Source organism: Sabethes cyaneus, chromosome 2, assembly GCF_943734655.1.
Source record: "Sabethes cyaneus chromosome 2, idSabCyanKW18_F2, whole genome shotgun sequence".
Classification (NCBI taxonomy): domain Eukaryota; kingdom Metazoa; phylum Arthropoda; class Insecta; order Diptera; family Culicidae; genus Sabethes; species Sabethes cyaneus.
The window spans coordinates 223,541,789-223,569,500 of NC_071354.1; the positions used below are offsets into that span (position 1 = coordinate 223,541,789).

A 27,712-nucleotide genomic window follows, 5' to 3' on the forward strand; every position below is an offset into this window, starting at 1 on the left:
ACAATTTATCTCCGAAAATTGCCGGTTTGAATGGGTCGGCCCCCTCGTAAGGGCATGTAAGCAGGATGGTTTGGATGTCCAAGGAGCATTCTACAATGATTACGGCGGGTAATGATTACGGGCTATTTTACATTTATATACAATTTTTACAATATTTCTAGCGATCGGCCAAGAAGCAAGTGCATGGGAATTCCAATGTTGTCATATCTAAATAACATTTTTCGCACTGTTACCGTTGTGACATGCCTAACCATATGATGCAGTTGCGTTCACGGGCAGCCAAACTCAACTGAATATACTAAATGTAAGAATCATGATTCAACTGCATTAATGGATTAATATTTTTCTGATGGCAATGACCGCTATTTACAATCGTCGTTTTTTCTCAGCGCACTACCCATATTCTTTTTTCATATCAGTTATTATTGCTAGCCTTTGTCTTTATTATGTATTCTCGCGTAACTTTTCAAAAGGACCTATCTAACAAAATGCTTTTTGTGAGTAAAGCGTGCGAGAAGATTGATGAAATATTATTTGAAAGTGTTTAAAGCCGAATCAATTTTTTTCTATTCTATCCTCTCCACAGTCAGGATGCATTTATGTACTTTGTAATAATAAAAATATTTTGCAATTTTATGCAGAATTTACATTAAATAAGGCCAAAAAGTTACATAGGACATTTTTTCAACCGGAATGTACATTATTGGACTTATTATATGGGTCGTTGTGAGTAAATTATTGTTTGATTGGTCATTTTGAAATTTTCTCATTTCATCGTCCCGGTAATGCGATATTTCCACAATACAATTTCAATATCACGATATTTAACATAGTGCCTGTACATATGAGCAGGAACGGGGCAAAATTGTTTCTAATGTCCAAGAACATAAGACATTATGTTTATCATCTTCTGACGATTAGTTTAACATTCTTAACAGATCTGATTTTTATATTTAACAGATCTGATTTATTAGTCGATTGCATAAAGGGTGTCTCACATCAAATTGCACCACGGAAGAAGCACTGTAGAAAATTACCTAATTGACCGATCCTTTTCAAACTTTCAGACAACAAAATATAACCCATCAGTAAGCTTTTCGATGGGCCTTAGTTCCGGTGCATTGGAGGCGTTCATGTCCTTGGGTACGAAAGTGACTCCGTTGGCTTCGTACTACTCCAATACATCCTTTGAATATTGGCACGAAGGTAGATCTGGCCAGAAGATCGTTGGGCCCTCGTCTGTAAACACTCCTTGAGGTAGATCTGCCCGTTTACAGTCCCGGTAGTCACGAACGACGCACTCCGTTTGCCACATGATGTATTTTCTTGGCAAAATCTTGTATTTCTTGGCAAACTATGAAAGTTTCTGCATCCTTACTTCCTCCGGAACATCAAACTTGTACTGGGCGGTGAAGTACAGTAGCCTCGCAGGCTGCCGGAAGTCCGCCTTGACGTAAGTCCCATCATTCATGATGAGAGAGTTGCTTTTCGGGTGACGCAATTTTTTCCAATTTACGAAAAACTGATCTCGATAAAAATAGAGTGTAAACAATACACTCTAAACTACGTCTACACAAATTTTCAAGAGAAAATACCCAATGGGTAATTTTCTACAGCATTTCTTCCGTGGTGCAATTTGATGTGGGACATCCTATAAACAAATTTAATAGATACCGGCCAGCTATCAGTTGTGTGCTGTGCGCTATTCTCAACGTAAGCAACATTGGTACCCTTTTGCTCGCCACTAGGTAAGATGTTACTCTGTAATCGACTGCTGGGAGATCAATTTCTTGTGATTATACCGCAGGTCTACTGTTTGTTATAAGCTATACAGATCATGACTTGTACAGTTGGCGATATCGTCCAATTTTCCATCCCTCCATACGATATAACAAAATACAAAATATCCCCGGTTATGAAAAAGGCTTTTGTTTTTTGGTCATAGTTTTTTAATCAGATCATCTAATCTCGATTATTTTTAACGCATTTGAAAGTTTGAAGGTATACGTTTCCTTTTACTAAGGACCGCGTGTTTTTCGCTTAAAACAAAAAAAGTAATACTAAAATTAGAAAACAGGGTATTTTTTGGCCAACAAAAGTGTTCCCGGTTGTACAGCACTTTGCAAAATCCATCCATGCAAAAGACATTAAAACAAAGAAATATAGATGGAAAATCTTAATATATAAAAATGGATTTCTGTCTGTCTGTCTGTCGGGATGTTTCTTATAGAATCGAAAACTACTGAACCAATCGGCGTGAAAATTTGCATGTAGAGGTTTTTGGGCAGGGAAGATTCTTATGATGGTTAGAGACCCCTCCCACCACTAAGAGGGGGGGGCTCCCATACAAATGAAACACCAATTTCTGCATAATTCGCGATTAGCAAATGGAACAAAATCTGGCATGTGGGTGTTTATGGTGACAAGAATTTTTTATGGTAAATTTAGACCCCTCCCCTCTTTAGGAGGAGAATTATGACCCCTCTCCCCTTTAGGAAGGGGGGCTTCCATACAAATGAAATACAATTTTTTTCTTAACTCGAGAACTAATCAATCAAATGGAACCAAATTTGGCATGTGGGGGTTTTTGGAGGCAAGAAATTTTTCTATGATGAATCAGGACCCCTCCCCACTTTAGGAAGGGGAATGCTCCCATACAAATGAAATACAAATTTCCTCATAACTTTAGAACTAATCAAGCAAATGGAACTAAACTTCAAATATGGGTGTTTCGGGAGGCAAATTCTTTCTCTATGGTGCATTGAGACCTCTCCCCTCTTCAGGAGGTAAATTATGACCCCTCCCCCTATAAAAGGGGACGCTCCCATACAAATGAAATATGCACAAATTTCCTAATAACTAGAGAACTAATCAACCAAATGGAACCAAATTTGGCATGTGGGGGGTTTTGGAGGCAGGAATTTTTTTATGATGGTTTAAGTCGCCTCACCCTTGTGGTAGGGTGATAAGGACTTTCATACAAATAAAACAGAAATTTTTGCGTAACTTCAAAACTAATCGAACTCGAGAAATTTTAGACTCTTCCTTAAAACATTAGTCAAAAACAAGATCACTAAAAACTATCAATTAGGTTTATTTATTTTCCTAGGTCTACTGACCTCTATTACTTTCTTTCAGTTGGGTCCGAACAAGCGACAGCGAGTAAGGAAAGAAAAACCCCTGCGAAATGTTACTTTCCAAGAAAACATTTTTCCGTGAAATTGTACATCCCGCGTAAGGTTTTTCGCGAAATGGTATTCCGCGAAACTCTATATTCCGCGTTATGGTCAATCGAGAAGTGGTGTTCCGCAAAACGGTATGCGGCGAAATGTTATATAATCATGGCGAATATTTTAATGCTATCCGCTTCATTTTATCAGGCTAAGCAAATGGGGGGAGTTGTTTTCTACTTTACTGTGAGGAAATTTGTATATTAAACTACCCATGAACTCCTCAGAAACTTGCAAAACTCGAGATTGTGACAAAGGTCCTCCTAGATTCACGATTTATGAACAACACAGTTTAATTTGTGGCAATACGAAGTTTGTCGGGACAGCTAGTATTATATAAAAATCGTTTATTAACAAAAACTCCTTAAATATAAGGCCATTTATCAGTTTCTTAATTTAACCCATCCAAATCTGAGTTGCGCTTAATGTATGTAAAAACAGGAAGATCAAGATTCCAAATAAGCAAATTTTGTAAATCGTATGCCTGAATAGTGCATATTTTAAATGTGATTATGATGGTTGAAGCATTAAACAATTTATTTTCTGGGTATTTTAGAACAACAATTCCTTTCCCGAAATACTTGTGAAGATGCAGAGGATTCCCTGGTCGTTAGAAGTATTGGACTAACATTCCTGCCCATCCCACCAGGACCCGCGGTATTGATCAGCATGCAGGGACCTAATAAGGTTGCACAATGAGGAATAGCGTGCTGTCCCAAGTATGCTTTTCCCAGCCATTATTTTGCAATTTTCACCGGTTCTGGTCAATAACGGAATAGCAGCACACGGGCGGTATCCTATGCTTATTCTTATGCTTATTTTCTGGGTATTTTAGAATCGGAGAACTTTACTGTTTCACAGCCGGAGCCAGTTCGCAACTGGGGTCAATCATATTCAATCATCTTTTTTTTTAATTTTGTAAAGCGAAACGAACAACACCTGGATGAGTTAGGTTTGCCCAAGCTGCTTGACTCAGAAAGATTCCGTAAGCTGAAGAGTATATTAAAATTCCTTTTTTTCCTTATTATTTAGAGAATAAACACCAACTGAAGAACCAATGGGCATCCTTTTGAATAAGCAGCCGCCTTCGGTGCGTTCAAGATCAGATTTTTGGAATTTGATGTGTACGACCAAAGTACAGATTGGAGTTTTTTGATTTGTTTTGTTACTTTGGACGTTGTCTTGGTTACCAAATGTTCAATGCAACAGTGGACCGTGAATGAATCAAAATTGTACATAGGATATCTTGCCTGCTTTGATTTTCTCGATTCAATAAATATCAATTTTATCGATGTTTTCGTATAATGTTTATAGGCATGTGATTGACTATAATCATCTATCAACTCGATTTTTTTAACATTTGTTACTTAGGACCTTTTGAAAAGTTACGCGAGTATTCTTCTGATTAGCCTTCCATGTGGTATAAAAAGGAGATGATAAAATGTTATCAGAGCTAGTTCAACTATAGCAATCAAACTGTATCGATCATTTTATTCGTTCGTTCCAAATCGTACGCTTTCGCTTGTTCGCCCTCGCTCGTTGGACACGGTAGCACATTTTTTACCTGATTTTCCAATCTAATTTCGAACCAAATTATTGCCTAATTTCAATCTGTACTTTTATTTAAATCATGTGTCAGTTTTCGCTTGGTTTTGTACAAACATTAATAGGTATTTGCTTTATTTTCCAAACATTACAATTTTATACGGTTTGTTTTACTGCAATGAACGCCTAAATTTTTAAAATATTATTTCACATCTATCACTAATTTTTAATTTTCATTTGCATTTACTGAGTAAAAGGAAGCTTACTTCAAATAAAGTTGCAGCAGACAAAATTATAATTATGAGGCAAAATTAAAGAAAAACTAGATGCCAAAATTCAAAAAAATGACTTAAGATAACAACCTTAACATAAAATTTGGTGGATTGTGATAGTAACATAAAAATGTATTGCGTTTATTATGATATATAATCGTATGCTATTGTCAATAATATCCTAGACTCAAGGTACATAAAATTACGTATTTTTCTCATTCCGTAGAAGATTTCTATTTTAACAACATTTTTAATCAACCACTAGGTATCGTTCCACACTCTTCCAAAACGTTCTCCTTTAAGGACATCAAGCTGGTTCATGTACGAAGGAAGCTAACATTCTTTTACTTACTGAAACGAAAGTACAAAGACGGTTATATATAAACTTCAATATCGGTATCACTAACATGCTAATGCAATTGAATTTTTATGTTATCTGTCAATTTTTTTGGGTAACATAAAAGATGTCAATAATATTACGATAACGATTCTGAGAATCGATTTCTACTCAGATGGGAACTATGACCGCTATGTAGGTAGGGTATTGTCGTTATCGTTATCGTCGGGCCACTGTTATGGTCGGGCCATTTCGATTTTTACAGTTTTAGTAAATCATAATATCTATGTACAAGCACTGTAATAATTCTTACTGTGACAACTAACTTTTCACAATATTGTGAGTTTCATTATTTTTTTCAAAACACGCGTACTGAATTCAGTGACTAAATCTGACAAAAAAAAGTTTTGCAGGCGCAGTAAACTTTTCTTCGAGTAACGATTCATGAAATGCAATTTTCGAGATAAATGTTGAAAATGTATTAAGTGTGTTGTGCTTCACACGAAGACTATAGAAAAATACCCTTCAGTAAGGTCTTTGGTAGGGGTAAGGTGAAATACTAGAAAAGCGCTATTTGTGAAGGTCGGGCCACTTGAGTAGTCATGGTTGGGCCACCATAATTTTAAGCGCAGATGCGCAATAATCGCTAGAGAATGTCAGTTACGTGAAATGTGATGAAATAAAGTAAAATTAACACGATAAAAACCTAGATTTTTGTTGTTATTTTTTTCATTGTAGTTGTATACTTCGGAAAAGGAGATTGTAGCTATATTGATTTTACAAGATCGCCAAAATTTCGCAAAAATGGAATTAAAAATAGGGTATTTGTACCTATATGAACCATTGTTCACAGAATTCATTCTTTTCATGTCTCTATATAGAATTTCAATACGTATGTCTTAGATTTTCTGCGGTGGCCTAATCTGTACTACATGGCCCGACTATGACAACATTTTGACGTAGGACTACGTCTTACGGCAAGTTTTGAGATAGGGTGTCATTCCAAAAAAATCGAAAAATGCGAGCGTCACGAAAAATGAAAGGTTTTGAGCGCTAATAGCTCAGCGGTTTTCCGATCGATTTTCAATATTCTTACACCAATCGATCGGAAAATCTTCTAAGAATTGGCCCAAATGAAGAAAAGTATGGATTCTTGATGTTGAACTATTGAAAAATTGAAAATAATGAACCTATGTTTTACCAGAATTCTCACTTCGTGATTGGTTGGAAGATTCTTTGTGATGATCTAAACCTATACCAATTTGATATCTGTGCTTGGGAAGTAAGCCAAAACAAGTGACCAAGTTTCCTCATTTCAACAAGCTTTCTTAACACCGCGGTTAAACCCTATGTACACTATTACTTAGGTACGGCAAACGCGGCATGTTTGTGTTCGTAATATGCTGAAAAGTATAGGTGTATTAGTGTCATCGTTGTACGGCACAATGTTTATGCTTTTTTATGCCCGTAGAAGAATAGGGCGAGATTGACGTCACCCTTGCTGTTTACATTATTTGCGCTGCTAACACAATCAAACGGTACGTTGTTCCACACCTCTACTACTTCACATAGGGTTAAACCTACACATTTTGATGTTCTTGCTTGGGAAGTACGCCAGAAAGAGTGACAAAGCCCCCTCGTGCCAACAGATTTCTTACGAACGCGATTAAACCTAGTCCAATTTGATGTCTGTGTTAGGGGAGTGTGCCAGAAAAAATGACACAAGTTCGTTGTCCCAACAGATCGCAAATTCTTTACTGCGACCTGCGAGACGTTTAAACCTAGGCGAATTTGATATCTGTGTTGGAAAAATGTGCTACAGCTGTAGTGTTCGGTTGTAATACGACTCTGTGAATACGCATGCTTGCCGTTTCATTAGAAGTGCAGTGAAATAATGTGCTGTTGATAAAATAGGATTGAATTGGTAAAATCGTTTCAACGTGGGAACCATGGATAATAAAAACAATCTTTAATTTCAGTAAGGTAGCAGGAAAGCAATAGTTTGTGTTCTTGATTTTGTTAAACTGTTTTCAAATGCACAATCTTTTGAGAATTGAACGTATGCAATGTTACTACTTTGATAAATGTTACATACAACGCATGTAGCATGTATATATGTTGCATATAGCATTTATACATGAAGAATCGAATGATTACAAGCATGAATACATGCTACTATCATTATAAAGAGACTTACGTAGTCCTGCCTCACCTATATATGCGGTCGTGTCTTGTACACAACCCCTCTGGTTTTTTTTGTCGTCACGTAAATACCTATAACTTTTTAATTTTTCAAGCAATCAGTTCAAAACTTTCCAGAAATATACCTTATTCTTAGACATTTGTAACGATGTATTCATATCCCCAAAATTCCTTTTGAAACAAAAGTTATGGGCGAATTCCAAAACGTGGCCCAACCACGACGACACTCCCCTACATTCCTAGAATAGGGATCTATTTTGCTAACGTATTAGTTTTGATAACGTATTAGTTATCATAGCAAGTGCCGATAAGATTATTGAATTTACAATTTCGTAGTAATGAGTAATAAAAATAACACCCATTATTAGCATTGATAAAGACGTGACTTATCTCGAAAAGAAAGGAAATTTTCTATGAAGTAGGTACGTTGTTTTGCTTTCAAAATAACGTATTTGAATAAAATACATCCGAAATCAACACATATGTAATGCAGCAAACATTATTAATTGAAAATAACTGTCGAACAGGAAAAATGATATTGCAGTATTTTTATTAATAACATCATATAATATTCTAATATTACAATATTTCACAACACAGCCATCAAATGATAACAGAATTAATTTATATTGCGTGACATGTCATAACGGTTGACTAAATGCTAAATAAATGATTTACAGTCAACATTTCTTTCCAACTGATTTTATACGCTAATAATAAGCCAAAAATAAGCCGGAGGATCAAAACATTTTAAGAAATAATTATGTATCATAGGGATAATTGAAGAACGTGAACAACGCTTAGGGCCTCCAATTTTCCCAGAAAACTTGAAAAAAAAATTATCAGTTTTCTCGACCATCGCAAATGTTAAAAGATCAATACTTTTAAACCAAGTGTCGTAGAAGCATTGCATAGTCGTAAGCATATTTTTGCTGCATTGCAGAAAAAGACATTTGAAAAAATTGTAAACAAAATTTTTCACCTCCGAAACCTCCGAAGAAAACAAAGAAAACTTCTGCTTCGAGAAAGTTCTAAAAACATTTCATTCGATTCTTAATCTTTTAAAGACTTAAAGAAGAATTTCTTTAAATTCAGCGTAGTGGCTCGATGCACGATCGAAATAAAACAAACTCACTCGTCATTAGGACCGAGTTACCATCTTTTAGCATGTGCGTCATACTAGCGGTTCACAGTACTTCAGTCCAAATTTTTCTTCAAACCAATCAATCTTCGCTACTTTGAGTTACAGCTTGTTCAGCCACCACCACAGATGTTGTTCTATCGACAATATCCATTTCATCGGCAAAGCAGACGAACTAACTAGATTTACTGAAGATTGTGCCTGTGTGTTGCTCCGTTCATAATATCCTGTAGCGGCATGTTGAACAGCCCATATGGGGGACCATCACATTGAAAAAGTCCCTTGCGAGGTTAGATTGGCCATGATTTTACGGTCGATGGTATCATATGCAACTTTGAAATCAATGAAATAATTGTGCGTTGAATTCTGTATTGATGGACTTTTTGGAGGATCTGCCGCAACGTGAATATTTGATTCTTTACTGACCGTTCGGAAAATTAAAATGTAAAATGTTATTTTTCGGTCAATTGCGCCTATTTAATTTTCGAAAATTTTGCTTACTTTCTCTTGTTCAAAAGATAACACTGTAATCGCTCAATCGATGTTGATGAAACTTTCAATCAAATTTTTAGTCCTTTTTCCTCACGCAAAAAATGAATATGTCCAATTTTTCTGTATGCAGTCTTTAACCCTCTAGTTCCCAACCCTGCCAATTGGCGGGCTTCAGCAAAATCGTTGTAAATCTACTATGCTTATTCGTTTTATGTTGAGATCCACCCATACCTTCTCATTATAGTCTAATCTAACTATTCGAGTGGTTTGTTTGTTTTATTACTTTAATTTGAAACAGATATTTCGTGCAAAACTTGAAAAATGCCAGAAAACTGAGAAAAAAATTATTTTGCTCTGCGGAGTGAAATTCAAATTGTTGTAAATTGCTTATTTCATGGAATAAATGAACAAAAAAATTATTGGTGAGTAGCTGATAAGTTGTACTTGTACTTGTAATTTGCGATAAAAAGTTTAGGAACTGGCCGATTTTTATCATGGAACTGACCCCGCCAATTGGCAGGGTTGGGCATTAACGTCAACTTTTTTTTGGTAATTTGACAACGTGTTGTTTTCGTTGTATTTATTGATTTTTTTCGAGTTTAAGCTACAGATTATTGTTAGAGGCCTTGTTAGCTTCTTTTATATGCCTTGAAAAATACACAAGCATGCAGTGGCATTAATATGGAAGGGAAATTTACAGGACTTATCACCTAATTTTCAGTGCGCCTTTTTGACGAGCTGCAATATAACGCTTTATAGCGATATCACAAAACATTTTTGCATTTTATGGTATTTGAAAACCAACCCCACTAAAAAGGAAACAGATTCATTGAAACCCGGCGAATTTTACTGCTTAACGTCAAAATCTTGATAAGCAAGACAATATTATTCAAAATGGGATCTATCATAGACCATTTTAAAACCGCAAATTTTAATCTATACCGCTTAATAAGTTTGTGTTAATGAACAAATTGAGTGAATTACCAGTCGATAAAAGATTATAGTGAACAAATGTGTACTACAAAAATGAAAAACCCAATTTATCAAACAAGTCACATATATGAGGATTTAAGATTCATGTTCTATCAGACTCTAAAGGTTTTTCAAAGGTTACAGTTTCAAAGCATATTATGATGTAGGCAATCCTGAGTTGGGAGCAGCTACTAATATTGTTGTTCGCCTTTCTAAAATTTTGCCGGATTTTAAAAATCATATTTTTCGATTATTATTATACGGCATTACCATTGACTTTATATCTCCACTCGAGAGGAACGAGAGGAATATACGACTGGGAACTATTCGGAGTAATAGAATCCCCAAAAGCAAACTGCTTACTGATAAGGACATCAATAGGTAAGATCGTGGTGATTCTGCTGAATTCATTGCCAAATTTGAAAATACAACTGTTTCTGTGTCTGTTTGGAAAGATTCGCTTCCCACGGGCACTATAGACAATGATGAACTGGAAGTGGTTGATGAGTTCATATATTTAGGATCTCTGGTCACCGCCGACAATATTACGGGTAAGGAGATTCAATAATGCATTCAAGCAAGAAGTCAAGTCTAGTTTTCCTCCGCAAGACGCTTCGATTAACCCCTCTAGGGTCTACTTCATTTTTAGCACTGCAAAATTCACTAAAATGGCCGTAACTTTTTTATCTTTCAATATTTTTTTACCAAATTTGGGAATTTTTCCGGAAATATTTTCTATGTTCATAATATCTATAGATAATAGCCATATGTCATATGGTCCCGGAGTTATTTTTTTTGTCGGAAGATTTGACCACTGCGATAATGGTTTGATCTATTGTGGTATACATCCCGGAGTTATTCCGGAGTTCCTTGGGCGACCGTGACATGGCTTTTTTAGATAAAGTTGCCAAATATTTAAAACTTGTTTGAAATCGGTTGATTTTTGTAAGCATATCATCGACTGTGGACTAGGGCTGTTGGTATTAGGCTCTTTTGGTGAAAACCGGTATTTCGGTATTGACGTAGAAAATACCGGTAGTACCGGTAAAATACCGGTATTGGCAGATCATTCAGAATCACTAGAAATGTTGACGTTTTTCAGTAAATGTCTTTATTTTCAAACTTTAGCTTCAGTATTGTTGCTTAGCAAAGTACAATTTTAGCAGATATAGTACGCTTAGCGATTTATTTCTCTTGCCAAAACGGATTCTGTTGCCAACACTTCCAATAATTGAAAAAACTTCAGCTTTCATCTAAGTCTAACGAACGGCTCTAAGCGCATCAGGAATTTTCCATTTATTTCTTCAAATTTATGGTAGGGAAACCCGCGCTTAACTATTTTCGAATATCCCGGGATTCCACTATAATGAATGCCTCGGTTTCCTACAATCTCCTCACGAATTTTTCCTCCATCCCCAAACCGGAACTCTTGATAGCGTCATTCTCTTAAGCATCATTCATAGGTACATTCTGTTCTCTGTTATCAATCCCGCTATTCGCAGATAGTGGCTTGGAGAGTTCATCTGCTTGTTCAATCAAAGTATCACTCGAAAGACTTGAAGAGCATTCCAAATTCAGTCCTGGCAGATTCGTGCCATTTAACAATATGGCTCAAAAAACGCAAAGATCCCTGTATTCTAATCACGGCCCAGAATCGTCGAAACAAATAAATGAAGCTGACTTTCTCGTACCTTCGCTTCACACATAGTCACCTGTTTCATTTGTTGAACAGAACGTTTCAAGCAAACTTCAGCTGAAACTAGGAACTGTAACAAATGACGACGACTGGCAGTAGGTTAATTATAATATGCAATAAATTGTAAGAAATATTACTCAAATTCAACTCAATTGCATTTAAAGTTGTTGGCCTTCTAGTGAATATTGGATAGAAGAATATAAATGAAACTTTAAAACCGGTCGTCATGGTGAAGTGAAAATCGTTTCATGGTCCCTGATTGAAGTTTTGAAACGAATCGGCGTTGCTGCAATTGCAACTGAAGTTTCATTACTTCATTGTTGAGTGACTATTGTATTTACTATTGTAAGCGACGTTGCCGGGCCCTGATCTTGATTCTTAAATTAATTATTTGAAGTTTCGAATAATTTGGTGGCTTGTAAATATCAAGTTGTTCAAAAATAAATTGAAACGTGACGTCTGGCTTATACAATGAAACATTTGCATGGAACATTCAGCAAAGATGCTGTACTGTGCCTTAAACGGGTTCAAGAGGTATAATTATTTGATCCACAGTTTCACCCTCTTCATTGCTAGTAATCGAAGAATCTCGTTAGCATTAACACGAAGTTGTTTTTCTATGAGTTTTACAATCTTCTATTCAACTTAGTTCTTCTTTGAATAAGGAAGCTAACAAAAAAAACAGGATATTAGAAAATACCGGAAATACCGGTTTTTTGCCTTTACAAAACCGGTATTTCGGTATCCAAAAATTGGCCGGTATTACCGGTTTCGGTACTACCGGTACTACCGGTTAGACAGCCCTACTGTGGACATATCAGTTACTTTGCCGCAGTTATGAGCCATGGTGCGCGCCATCCGAATCCGGGGGGACATTATAAATCCGGAACCGGTTGCCATAAAGGGACATTTCAGCATCAGTAAATTATGTCGTGTCGCATATCAAAAAACATCAGCACTCGACAAAATAGCGATTGGCGATCATCTCATGTCTCACAGAGGCCGTATGAGCGGTTCCGGGCTCGGGGAGGGTTTCTTTTCTGATGTTTCGGAGCACGGAACGGATTTCGAAGGAACTTGTCCGGGACCTGGAATCGGCCATATGGTCAAAAATTTCAGTTGAAGCTCATAACTAGTTCCATAAATACTAGCACTGTTATAGATGTTCTGAAATCGATGTCCCGAATTAAATCGAAAAATTTGATTTTGCAACTTTTTTGCGCCCAGGTGCCCAACCCCGCTACTTGGCGGGTTACGAATTTTTATAAATAATCAAACCATTCCTGAACTTAGTAATTAAAGAATATTTTTTCCATTATTCTGGCCACGAAATGAGCATTTTAAAAAATTTTCAAGCAAATCAAAAATTTGGGCACTAAAGGGTTAATGTATCTGTAACTCAAATATAGTTATTAGAAATTTTATGGACGCTGCAGTGAAACACGAATGACATATGAAACGGGCGTATTTAGAATAAAAATTAACGTTTTTCTTTGCTGACGCTCAAAACAACAATCATACTGCTTGAAGCAAACTGGAATATTTCCTCTCCGTGTATGACTGTTTTTATGTTCCTTAAAATGTGCCAATTCGCATATACTTCTGTGATAACGAATTTTACTAATTCGAACGAAATGACTCAACTATACTTGAGATAGATGAGTAGTGGAGAAAAATTGTTATTCTACATATGCTTATTTTAGATGTTGTTAGGGTTTAAACAAACGTCATTGGTTTTTGGGATTTCCAAAACAGTTTTTAGGAGTGATCTAATAGACGGAAAAATGACATTGGAACAGTTTCATGAACAAAACCATTTACTTAGAAAAATTGCTTTTGAAATCCCGGAAACCAACGAGGCGTGTTTGAACGTTCAGGTCTAACTTATTGCGCGTTACAATCGACCGTTTGTAATTCTTCAGCCGGCAATGTAGCCCGGTTTGTAGTGCTTTTAGTTTGTGTTGATATCGTCCATCCATCTGTTGTATACACATTATGTCAATATCAACATTAGTATGACGTTATTTAAGGCAGGGGTAGATTAAACCGCATTTATTTTTATATCAAAAAATAAACAGTTTACAACAAACAAACACGGAAAGAACTCCGATTCTGATGCCATGAATATTATCATGAAATCATACAGTTTGAATTGCTGCGAAATCATTCTTGTGTTGTGTTATACCGCCAAAAGTTCATGATATCATGATTTATACCATGGTATAAATGATGTAATTTTGCTCATTTTGCAGATGACCTTTCTTCCAGTGAACGTGTGTTTCTCTTCCTGTAAAGTGGTACTCATGTCGTTCAAATTATCTATGAAATGCTTTTTCAATATTACCGTTAACAATTCTCGGAAAAGGGCTGAGAGGTTCATTTTTTCAGTTCAAGATCTATCAGCATGATAAGGTAAAAATTCACATGATAAGGTAAGGTTTTAACGTGTGTAGTTTTATTACTAATTTAGTTTCTTTATAAGAAAAAGTCGTCCATTCATTAAAGCCAAAATCAACTAATATTAAAAAGGGATCAAATAGCAAATTTTGACTTGTAACACCCGCTTAAAACTGAGCTTTAAAACTTAACATTTAGCAGATTTTTTCTAGTGTACCCCACTTGTACGAAATTACAATGATCCTTCAGTACTGTCTCGAAAGTACTGTCGGTCCTGGGCTGCCGTTCTCCTCGACAGCGCACATGCATCGGGTGCGGGGTCTGCCCCGAAATCTATGGCCTCTTCTTGGTTCGTTGCTGAAAATAGTTATGGAGCTTCTCGTTCGAGGGGCATTCTAGCCACGTGCCCAGCCCAACGCAGCCTGCCACATTGTACTACCTTTACTATATCAGTATATTCCTATACTTGATATAGCTCGTGGTACATGCGTCTGCGTCACACTCCATTTTCCATTTTATCACCAAGTGTTGATCGCAGAAATTTACGCTCAAAAACCCCAAGCACTCATCGATCAACTTCCTCTAGCGTCCATGATTCATTTCCGTAAAGGGCCATCGGAAGGATTAACGTTCTAAGAGCGCCAGTTTTATGTGAATCTGCAAATTAACTGCTGGACTACGTAATCCGTGTAAAGCCCGCAAAGGTATTTAAATTCCTCCACTACCTCATATCCGTTCCCCATTCAGCTCTAGCTCAGCATCAACGTCATTTGGACTTCCGCGTTCCTTGCCAGCCACCATGTAGTTCGTTTTGACGGGTTTAATGGTAGATTCCATTCTCGCTGCCAATCAATTGAAAGGCCTTTTCCCCTGCTCCACGGTAGATCGACGTCATCCGCAAAACCAAGAAGCATATGAGAACTCGTGATGATAGTTCCATTCCTTTTCACGTTTCCTCTTCCTATTGCACCTTCCCAGGTAATGTTGAATACCATCCTCTTGCTTCAGTCCACCCAACGCAACGTCACGGAAGCGGCTGAGGTCTCACCCGCTTTTCTGACGCATGATTTTGACATATCCAGCGTCGCACGAATCAGCGTAACATGTTTAGCCGGAAAATCATATTCTAACATTATCTGCCGAATCGTACGCCGGCTTAAAGTCCATAAACAGATAACGAATCTACAAGTTGTACTCCCGGAACTTGTCTAGTAACTGATCCAGGGTAAACATCTGATCCGTCATGGAACTATCTTCATGAAAACCAGCTTGGTACTCACCGGCGAAGGACTCCGCTAACGGTCTCAGTCTACAGAACAGGATATGGGAAAGCACCTTCTAGACATAATTGTGCAATGGTAGTTTTTCCACTCGAGTCGATGTCATTTTTTTTAAATAGGGCAAACGAAGCCATGCAACCATTTCAGCGGCATTTGTTCTTCTTCCCAGATCCGGTTAGTGATCCGGTGTCAGCCGCTCGCTGCCCGCTTTTATGAGTTCAGCCGGCCGTACTAGCTCAGTTGTTAGAAACGTGTTATGGTAACCGATATATGACTAATTTCTGTCATAAATACGTTGCCGCAACCAAAAGTGCTGAAAGCGTGCTACTTTCCGTGTTTACCATTCAACAGCGTCTGGAAGTGATCCTCCCACCGCCATTTTGGCAGTAAGTAGGTTGCCAGGACTATCATTGCACATTGCAGGCATGGCAAAATTCCTGCGCCTCACCGTGTTGTACCTACTTCGTTGCTGGCGAATCGCTCCTCAGCGCCGGTGAGCACGTGCTCCTCGTTGTCGCGTTTTTTAGACTGTGGGTTTTTTCTAGTATCTTTATATCTTTCTCTGTTCTCAGATGTGTAGCCGCAGTGAGCATGCAACTTCTGGTCTAGTTCTTTTCATCTACACTCTTTGGTATTCTGAGGTTCCTCCACAGCCCACTTATATATTCCCTTATATATAGAACAGCAGGAAGATGTTCTGCGGTTCGTTAATCAAGCTTTCTGGCATATTCCGCTGCCACGCCATCTATTGTCAATCGCTGGATATTCTCTCAGTGCGAGCATTCGCCGCGTTCGACAACGAATCTTACACACAACAAGATAGTGGTCAGAGTCGATATTTGGTCCCCAAAAAGACCGCCAACTATTAATCGAAACATGATCGATCTGAGAGCTAGACTCTCAATCGGGATGCTTCCAGGTGTGTTTTCGAATATTCAGACGTTGAAAGTAGGGATGGCCATTCCTCTGACCGCGGCGAAATTTATGAGTCTTAGACCGTTATCACTGGTTGGTAGAAGAAGGTTATGCCTTCCAATGACAAGACGGAAGAATTCCTCCATCCCGATCTGCACATTTGCGTGTCCGATGATGATTTTCATATCATGTTTTGGGCCCTCTCAAGCCTGTCGTAGAACTCGTCGGGGCGTAGACATTGATTAGGCTGCAATTGTAGAATTTGCCCTTATATCTCAACAGACCTATACGGAAGCGCTACATGGGGCGGACTGGCCCACCGGGCATATGGCCGGCCCAGTAATAATTTCGTCTTTACACAAACTGAGATTTTCCAAAATTTTTATTTCAGTTAATCTCTTTCTACGACTCACGAATGTTCAATTTCTGGGGCCCATGACTTTTGAAATCATCTGATTTGATGATTGAAAGTTCAGCTTCAAATGGGACTGTTGGGGCACGAATTTTAAGCCAACATTTTTATTTGAAGTAAACTTTTTCTACGACTCACGAATGTTTAATTATTGGGGCCCCTAGATTCATGAAAGCATACGATTTGATGATTGAGAATTCAAATATAGTTTCTCATACATAAATTCAATTCTTTTTGCAGTTTTAATTTGGACTTGTGATCCCAAACTCCGAGAAATACTTGTAAGAGTCTGCAAATTTTAAACCAAAGTTTCCAAGTTAATGATAAACTCATGTCATATAGCTTGAATTGCCCAAATTGCCCAAATGCCACGAATAGAAGATCTCAATCTGCAATCAGGTATAACAAAAAAAAATTTATATTTAGTAGTCTTCTAAATGTAAGTGTTTCTAAATTTCAAATTGCTTGGATGAAATGACTTCAAAAAACTAAGCAATTCCTTAAAATTAGGCCATTGCAAATTATTTTTAAAGTAAAATTAAAATAGGGGGGCAAAAAGAATTTGTTTCACCTGAGTAAAAAATTTTTTGTACAAAATCAATTATCTGTAGGTTTTACAGCCTAAAGAACTTGAAAAAAGAGTGTACGGAGTGTTAACATTTCTAGCACGAAACAAAAGTGGAAGTACAAATAATATAATTTCCGAAAATCGGTAATAAAAATACATGAAAAGCAAGAATAGATTCGGGTTTCACGATTAAACTTCAAGCAAAAATTCCTAAAATTTACAATTTTTGTTGCGTGATTAAAAAAATCTCTGTTTTTTTTGCTCCCCTCCCCCCCCCCCTTCAGTTGTCCAGTATCGGAAGGACAAAAACTTTAAAAAATATTTGTAATGGCATTATGAAAGTAAAAATTCTATTTCATGCGAAGTCGTCCTATTGTTTATAAATATTAACTTTTTGGGCCCCAAGCTTTATAGAATATTATATGAGCAGGTTGAATAATTGCAAATTTAGGTAAAATTACTAGTTCTGTCGAACTCTTTCTACTGCTTATAAATATTGAATTGTTGGGACCCCGTGATTCAAGTTAAACTGTTGGGGTCCAAGCTCCCAAAATACTTATATAAGCAGCTTCAATTCTGAGAATTTAAAAGTAGAATGTATATTTCATCCACAGTCATTTTACTACTCATAAATATTGAACTGTCGGCTTAAGCCTCATATTTAGATTACTTCAGTGGCGACGGTCCGTTATCAATCCTGCGTCGAATGGATTATGGTCCTCCAGTACTCAATCCTGGGCTACCATTCTCCAAACCCCTCGAACATTAGCTGAACAAGCATCATCCTCGATTGCGCACATTTATCAGTTGCGGGGTCTGCTCCGAAGTCCTCTTCTTGATTCCCAGCTTAAAATAATTTTGGCTACTCTTTCGTCGGGCATTGTAGCCACGTGACCAGCCCACCGCAGACTGCCACACTGTACTACCTTCATTATGACAGCATATTTGCATACTTCATACAGCTCGTGGTTCATGTGTCTGCGCTACACTCCATTTTCCATTTTGCAAAATTTTATGCTAAAAACCCTAAGATTCGTCGATAAGCTTTCTTTAACGTCTATGATTCATGTCCGTAAAGGGCCACCGAGAGAATTAGTGTTCTCTATAGCGCCAGTTTTATGCGATTTTGCAAGCTACGGGACTTCAGCTACAAAACGTAATACGTAGAAAACCCAATTCGGAGCTGCAATTAGTCGTTCTATTTTGCGACTTATATCGTTGTCCCCTGTCACGAGAATACCAAAATATATGAATTCATCTACTACTTCATATCGTTCCCCATTCAGTTCCTCTTCGGCACCAACACCATTTGGACATCCACGTTCCCTGCTAGCCATATACTTAGTTTTGGCGGTGTTAATGGTAAGTCCCTATTTCCCAATTAAATAGCCTAAAGGCTTCTTTCCCTACTCTACTGCTGATTTCGGTGATATCGACGTCATCCGCATAATCAAGAAGCAAGTGAGGTCGCTATTCTGACTCATAATTTTTACTCATCCAGCGTCACACGAATAAACGTAACTAGTTCTGTAGGAAAACCATGTCCTAGCGTTAACAACCACAGCTCATTTCGTTTGACTGAATCGTACGCCTGTGCGACGAAAATAGTCCTCTTCAACAACCCCACCGGCACCAGGAACAGGGGGCCCAACGTGCACGATGGCTCGACCAGGTCGAAAGCGATTTGCGACTTCTGAGACGACTAGGAAATTGGCGACGAGTGGCCCAAGACCGAGTTGAATGGAAACGAGTGCTTGAAACAGCACGAGCCACCCCGGCTCTATGCTGCTGAAGAAGAAGAAGAAGAATCATACGCCGCTTTAAAATCCACAAAAAGATGATGAATCTGCTAGTTGTACTCCCGAAACTCGTCAGTTACTAGAAGCAGGGTAAATATCTGATCCATCGTAGAGCGATCCTCTTGAAAACCAGCTTGGTACTCGCCGACGCAAAACTCCGCTAATGATCTCAGTCTACAACACAGGATAGGGAGAGCACCTTATAGGCAGAATTGAGCAATGTAATTCCTCATTAGTTTTTAGTCTCGGATATCGAATCCTGGAATCCTGGTTCTTTTCTCTATTCTGACGTGTAGGCGCAGTAAGCTATCATTAAGAAAATCAGCTTATTTGATACTTGCAATTTTGTATGTAATTAACCCTATACTTAGAATCTGCAGAAATAAAAATGGGTGGTAGGTGAGGAAAACGCAGCATTGAATACAGAATTCAACGCACAATTATTTCATTAAGCATAAGCATAAGCATAGGATTCCGCCCGTGTGCTGCTACTCCGTTATTGACCAGGACCGATGAATATTGCAAAATGATGGCTGGAAAAAGCTTGCTTGGGACAGCACGCTATTCCTCATTGTGCAACCTTATCAGGTCCCTGCATGCTTATCAATACCGACGCCGGCCACGTCCGAATGCGGGTCCTAGTGGGATGGGAAGGAATGTTAGTCCAATACTTGTTGCTACTAAAGACCAGGGAATCCTCTGCATCTTCACAAGTATTTCGGGAAAGGAATTGTTGTTAGTAGATGGGGGAGCTAGATGGATTAGGTAAGTATGTAAGCACCAGTTATATGAGACTAACCTGGATATTAGGAAATTTTCTTATAAAGCCAGTAATTACGAAAATTAAGATATAAACAATACCGTTTAGCAAATTTAATATAATGCCAATGGTGCTCATATACAACCATAATTTAATTTACATCGAAAAATACTATGCACATGCGAGATTTACGGCTCGAAAACTACGTGACAACTTGAACTTATAACCTATACCTGAAAATAAAAATCAGGGATAACGAAATGAGTCGATATAGTCCCTAAGTTGATAAGCATTTCCTCCTATCAACGCTAATATGCAGAGATATAGCGCCCTACACGCTTAACGCACAATTATTTCATTGATTTCAAAGTTACGCATGATACCATCGATCGTAAAATCATGGCCATTCTAACCTCGCAGGGGACTTTGTCAACGTGATGGTCCCTCATGTGGGCTGTTCAACATGCCGCTACATGATGTTATGAACGGAACAACACACAGGCACAATCTTCAGCAAATCTAGTTAGTTCGTGTGCTTTGCCGGTGAAATGGATATTGTCGAGAGAACAACATCTGTGGTGGTGGCTGCGCAAGCTAAAACTGAAAGTAGTGAAGATTGGGTTGAAGAAAAATGCTTCCAAATTAAAGTGTAAACTCTCCGCCTGCAGAACGGTTCTCTTGTCCCAGGAACCAAAGCAGAGGGAACGAATAAGGTGGAGAGGAGAGTAGGGGAGGAGCAGGACTTGAACGATGCGCTAGCAGGGGTTCAGTCCTGATCTGCATCTCTATCTGCATGTCTATCCTCAACACGCCGACTCGTTGTGAGTCGACAAACGAAGATGCGACTCCAAAACTTTCTAGTCACGGGTCGAGATTCACTCTGCCTGATCTCTGACTGTGTGCTGGAGGGTGGGCTGAAACAAAAGGAGAGCCGAACAGTTATGGCCAGTAGGATGGCTGTACAATCGCTCAAACAATCTAAAAAAATATATAACGTCGAGTATCCACCCCTAGGTTACTCAAAAGTTGCTGAGTCTCAATAAGAGAGCAGCAAGCTTACCGGTCTTGCGACAGGATATTGTCCGTGTAAATATCATCTTCGGAATCTCAGTTTCGTGATATTTAACCTCTGCAATCGTGAAGCACAAACAGTACGCAGACTGCAGTATCTCAAAAAGGGGAGATCTGGCTGGCGTCGCCGATCAGGGTACTAGGTTCATAAACCTAGTCATCGCTGATTGACACATGTCTCGCTCCAGCTACCAGCCTGTCACTTCCACACACTGTAAGCTTGAAGCGTATAGTAAAACAATAAAAACGGGGCATACCACAATGGTTCAAAATAATGGACGCAGTGGTAAGAGTACCCAACAGAGGAGAAGAAAGTAGCGTTAACCGCTAATATGACGCACACGCTAAAAGATGGCGACTCTGTCCTTTGTTTTGCTTCGATCGTGCTTCGAGCCGCTATGCTGCCCGTTCTCCCCGTACTCGACACTCGACAATGACATGACATGACATGATCGACAAGACTTACAAAATAGAGCCCATAATTATTCGATGTACTGTCCTTGTAACGCTGATGTATCTTGAGTAGATATCGCTTTTTGTATCGCTCTCCATAATCTAGGGTATTGCCGTTATCGTCGGGCCACTGTTACGGTCGGGCCCTCACGATTTTACAGTTTTAGTAACTCATGATGACTTCTTACTGTGATAGCTAACTTTTCACAATATTGTGAGTTTCAATCGTATATTCAAAACACCCGTACTGAATTCAGTGACTAAATCTTACAAAAAAAAGTTTTCCTGGCGCAATGAACTTTTCTTCAAGAAATAATTCATGAAACGCAATTATAGAGATAAATTTTAAAAATGTATGAAGTGTGTTGTGCTGCACACGAAGACTATAGAAAAATCCACTCCAGTAAGGTGTTTGGGAAGGCTAAGCTGAAATACTAGAAAAGCGCTATTTGTAAAGGTCGGGCCACTTGAGTAGGCATGGTTGGGCCACCATAATTTTAAGCGCAGAAGCGCAATAATCGCTAGAGAATGTCAGTCACGTAAAATGTGATGAAATAAAGCAAAATTAATACGATAAAAACCTAGTGATTAGGCGATTATAAGACGTTCGATTTCAATCATTATATTAAATTAATATTATACATTAAAACAGTTAGTTTATATATTTACACTGCTACTAATAAGTTAACGTAGATATCAGTGAATCATTATTTTGGATATCTAATAGGTAAGCAATATCTTACACCACAATCGACCACGTGCAAGGAGGTTCGTTAATGATGATACAATAATTAATTATAGGCAATCGATTGGTGGTAGTTATTACGCTATAATCGGAAAAGCCGATACGCAGTAACAATCAAATGTAAGAATATTTTCTTATAGTTTCTATTATTGTATTAAATTCCTTTTCTCAAAATTAGCGTTAAGGTTAGGACTGCGGGATTAGTCGGGATTAGTAAGAAATCTTTCGTCGCTGCAGAAACTATCTGTAAGTCGATCATATTTGTCATCAAAATATTTTGTAATAAATAAAATTCTTTCAGTTCGAGTCCTTCGGACTGCGAATAAGTTAACATAGACCTTTGCAACGATGTATTTTGATTTCCAAAATTCCTTTGAAACGAAAGTTATGGGCGAATTCCAAAACGTGGCCCAACCACGACGACACTCCCCTATGTATCTAAAATTAGACTGCCAGATAAACGGTTCCAACGAAAATTGATAAAGCAATCAAACAGTAGATAAGCGAGCAACAAAAATAAACAACAATACATGGAATTTGGATCATAACACGCCAATAAATATTATTCGGTCACAAATAAGAAAAACTGGTCCCGAAAATGAGCTTTAGATTTACCTAAAAAGTAAAGAAATATCATTTTTATTAATTTTCAGATCATTTTCATCAGTTTCTTAGAATTTATAGTTCCACTAAGCATTAACACCAGGGCGTAGTTGCACATCCTTTGGAGATTGGCGGGATTTCGATTTTCGATGATGATTTGTAGCACCTTTCTATAAGTTGCATAAAACTGCTTACCATTTGATGAACGATATATGTTAACTGGCTTAAGGAACTTGCTCAATACTTAAACTATTTGTCATTGGACTTTCGGCGCTATATAAGGAAAATAATATAGAAGTAAGCTGCATTATCTTTTACAAAACCGATTTACGAAAATAGTTGAAAGCACTAATCATTGCGACAGATTGATTTGAAGTGTATTTTTCGGGTACTTTTTCATTTCGACGTATGTGACAATGAGAGATTCACTTCGTGTCTCCTCTCTTCCGCTTTTTACGATGATACTAATGCATTTCAACACATCCGCTTTACATAAAGCGGTTGCCGGCGTCACTATAGCTAGCTAAATGTTTTGAAATTTTTTTTTTTTAATGCAAGAATTGAAAGAGAGGAAACACGAAGAGAATCTCTCATTGTCACATACGTCGAAATAAAAAAGTACCTGAGATTTGTCTTTCCAATAACGTGTGGCTACGTAACTATAGTTTTTTGAGTTAAACAAAAACTAAAAACTGAGTGTATTTTTCTAGGGGAGGCTAAATCGCTCCAAGGTGTGTGGGGGGGCAGTAGTATTATTATTCTGTATAATTATTATCTAGGTTATATGAACCAACTAGCACAGTTGAATTATATTCTTATTCTGAAGATCTGAAGATCTGAAGATGTGTTGATTTCTACCTCAAATAACAAATAAAATGGTATAACAAAAGTTCCGTTTACCACTAGGAGGATTAAATCGGGTTCTTCTATGCTGTTATCAGTACTAAATGCTGTATTCAGTACTATCTTTCACTCCCAATGTAGACATATTGGCGTGCTTGACACATAAAGCTTTCAGTATTTTATTGAACACCGGAGGGATGGAACGGTTAAACTTACTATCCAACTCGTGTATCATCTGCATCTATGTGTACGTTTGAAAATTTCCCATTTGATAACGGTTTTTGCTACGGTCAACTTATAGAAAATTTCTTTTTCGTTTTCAGACTGCATGCCTGCTCACTGCTAGCTGTAGCAGTGTTAAGCAGCCCAAACAATGAAGATTGCCTAAATCGATTCACAAATCCTGTGGACATGACGGCTTGCAACATAACAGAGCTAAACCCTTACCATTTCAGCCGTTACCTTTTCGTTAGGACCCTTGACATGAGCAACAACGTAGAGTTTGATTTTCCTTCGAATGGATCAGCATTTCTGTACCACGATGTATTAGTTCAATATTACTGCATAAATTGCGGTATCACAGTGATTTACAACAATACATTTGCCGGACTTCGTCAACTAAAATCGCTCAACTTAGGGTCCAACCGCTTAAAATCAATCCCTGCTGAGGCATTCAATTACAATCAAATACAATTCCTGTTTCTAACAAACAATCGGATCGAACGGTTTAATGAGCGGAATGAGCTAGAAACTATGCAGCACCTGTGGATATTGGATGTGAGTGAGAACGAAGGATTTGACCTAAATAATCTGTCGATAGACTTTCGAAGACTGGAACGGGTGCTTTGCAACAATTGCAATCTATCCAGCATCGATGGTCAGTGGCTTTCTAAAATCGGTCGTCTAAAAAAGTTACATCTGGAAGGCAACTCAATAAGTGTGGTTTCGAAAAATTGCTTCGACAATAATAGTGTACTGAATTATGTGAACCTTAACAACAATCCCATACGGGAACTTACCATTACCAGTGACAGCCTGGAAACGTTGACCTGCATTAACTGCAACATTACGCACCTAACCGAAGGGAATTTTAAACTACTACCGAATTTAAAGTTGCTGCAGCTACAAAACAACAGTATTGAACGAATTGATCCGTTTACGTTCTTCTCCAATCCAAAACTGAAAACTCTTCTGTTGGACTACAATAATCTGACGAGCTTTCCAATAGAGATCCTAAGAACATCTCGAGCGCTCCAGCAGCTATGTTTGGATAATAACTATTTTCACCCAATGCCGAAATTCAGTGAACTTAGTGAATTATACAAATTATTGCAACTTCGGAAGGATTGTGCCGCAGGAACGGTTCATCGACGCCACTTCGAAAACATTATTCCCAATATGGACGTAGAAGGAAATTCACTCTATGAAAAGGATCTTCCCGCTTGCAATAACAGCATAAGCATTGCCAACCGGAATGTAATATTTATTGATCCTATGGCTTACGAGGCGTGTCAATCGCTCACCATTTTGAACATGAACAACAACACAAACTTCAGTTTTCACAAACATTACCCATTGCTTTACAGTGAGTCCCTAGAAAGCTATTCCTGTCAACATTGCAGTATTCGAGTGATCTACGATGACACCTTTGCTCATCTACCAAATTTGCAGAAAATATTTCTGAAGCACAATCATCTGACAAAAATATCCTACGAAGCATTTCATTCCAATAAAATGTTAAGGCATATCGACTTCGACTACAATAAACTGCAAATGCTCCCAATTCAGTTACTTTCTGCGCAGACAAACTTATCAATCTTGAATCTGAATGACAACTACGAACTTGCGTTCACCCCTACGATTCCATTCGCCGATCAGCCGGTTGTCGAGAAATTCAATGCGAAACGGTGTGCCATTCAGCGCATCACCAGTACCAGCTTCTGTGCAATGCCGGGATTGAGAGAAATCTACATTACGGACAATCCCATCGATTTCATCGATGTACGAGCTTTCCAGAATAACCTACAACTGCGCATTCTAGACCTATCCAACACCCATCTGGTAGTGTTTCCTGCCCCAGCAATCGCACCGCTGAAACAGTTGGAAACATTTTGTCTAGCCGGTATGGACCGATACGTCTACGGCAATCCTGTTCAGTTGGAAAACAACAGACAACTTGTGAGCATGATACCGAAAAAATTGTCAAGCTGTAGTGATCAGTTTATTGCCAGGTTGGAGAATGCCACAAGGAGAAGTACTACTAGTACTACTAGTACTACTAGTACTACAAGCGTGCTGCCACCGTTGCAAGCCCGCTACAAAGCCAAAAGTTCTGGTACGGTATGTGAAGGGACAACTTTTGCTATAAATTTGATTTTGGTTTGTGTAGGATGGCTTCGGTTGAGGATATGACAATTTTTGAATCTCAATAGTTTTTAAGTTTTTCGTCGTTTTCAATTCTAGCTAATAGGTAATTGTAATTCTTGTGACCTTTTGCCGGGGTACCGAGGTTTTAACAGTACCTCTTTATTGCATTTTCAAGAAACACTTCCCTGAAGCAGTCTAGTATGTTTCTGGTCTTTAACAGTGGTGAATCGGCTGGTTCCAAATTATTTGACACTCACCATTCTGAGTTGAAAAGCTTTCCAACGTTTCGACTGTATTTTTGTACTCTTTTATAAGGAGAGAAAAACTTTCCATAGCAAAACACCTTGGGTTGTAAACGTCTTTAAGACTTGACCCTTCTTTATCGACAGACTTCGCAGCCGATTATTAAAGTACAGAACAAATACGGGGCTAGTGCAACGATCCTACTAGCTCTATAGCAGCACCGCCCAGCCGAATTTTGAACGTACGACGACTGACTTAGGTCAACATCGCACCCCGGAGCTAATTGGACGGACATAGCTTTGACTATAAAAATGTAGCCGAAACGTTGGCAAAATTTTAAAATCTGTTTTAATTTTAGAAATACGCTGCAGTCGCTTTATACGAGGAATCCGCAGTGTTTTGATTTTTTACGCAACTATTTTTACTGCAAATTTCGGAATTTATGCGGATGGGCTCTATTGGTTCATTTTTGCACTTAGTTTTGGAATTCACGAGGCTTTTTACGCGAATTTTGGAACTTATGCGGTTTCTTACGCGAATTTTGATTTACGCTGAACATATACTTCGCGTAAAAATCGTCTTGAGTGTAGTGGACCGGTATCAGTAGAAAATTTAAAAAAATATTAAATAAAGCAGTCGACAATGGATTGTTAGGATTAGTTGGGATTATTTCTAATCTTCTAGATGATTATATATTTTTATTATGCGCTGGCTGATAACAACTTAAAATGCGACTTATCCTGTATTTGGTTCTAGTTAACTAAGTTAACTAAGTTAACTTAACTAAGCTACGTTCTAGTTAACCTTTTTGGCATCTGACGGCACTCCGCATACATTTGGGTATGCGATAGTAACTATTTAACTACCTGTTTTTATGAACCCTTTTCGTATGGATTTTCCGTACATACTACAATTATGGGATCTCTCTAATTTACCATTGTGCCTCTTCGATACGTTGTAACTTAATTATTAATCCATCTTTATACATAATTGAAATAAAAAAGAAGTAACCTACTTGACATGTTTATAACTACCATCATTTCATGAAAACCAAAATCCATTATCTGAACAACTTATTTTCCACTACTACTCCAAGCATTGCCATCGCATCACAGTTAGATCGCGTCAAGACTGCTTCATTGAATCCACTCTAATCTGATCCATTGAAAGAAGAATGGTCGAATGCTCCCTTTTTTAAACTAAATAGATCCCTGCCAGTTTTGTAATATAATATGGCAATGTTTTCATACAAAGAAAGGGAAATACCTATAAAGCGGAGTTTGTCAAAAATTGGGTTCGACATTTTTAAGTGCTGTTGAATGGTGAAATAAGCGAAGACGCTGAGCTAAACAAAAATTATATTGAAGAG

General features: G+C 38.0%; 1 protein-coding gene across 1 annotated transcript; it reads left to right on the forward strand.

Moving 5' to 3' along the window:
* Positions 1-65: 65 nt before the first annotated feature.
* LOC128736700 (leucine-rich repeat-containing G-protein coupled receptor 4-like) lies at positions 66-26,137 on the forward strand. Its single transcript, XM_053831188.1, has 4 exons — positions 66-108; positions 23,875-23,980; positions 24,057-26,073; positions 26,123-26,137. The coding sequence occupies exons 1-4, from the start codon at positions 66-68 to the stop codon at positions 26,135-26,137; spliced, it is 2,181 nt and encodes a 726-aa protein (XP_053687163.1).
* Positions 26,138-27,712: the final 1,575 nt, after the last annotated feature.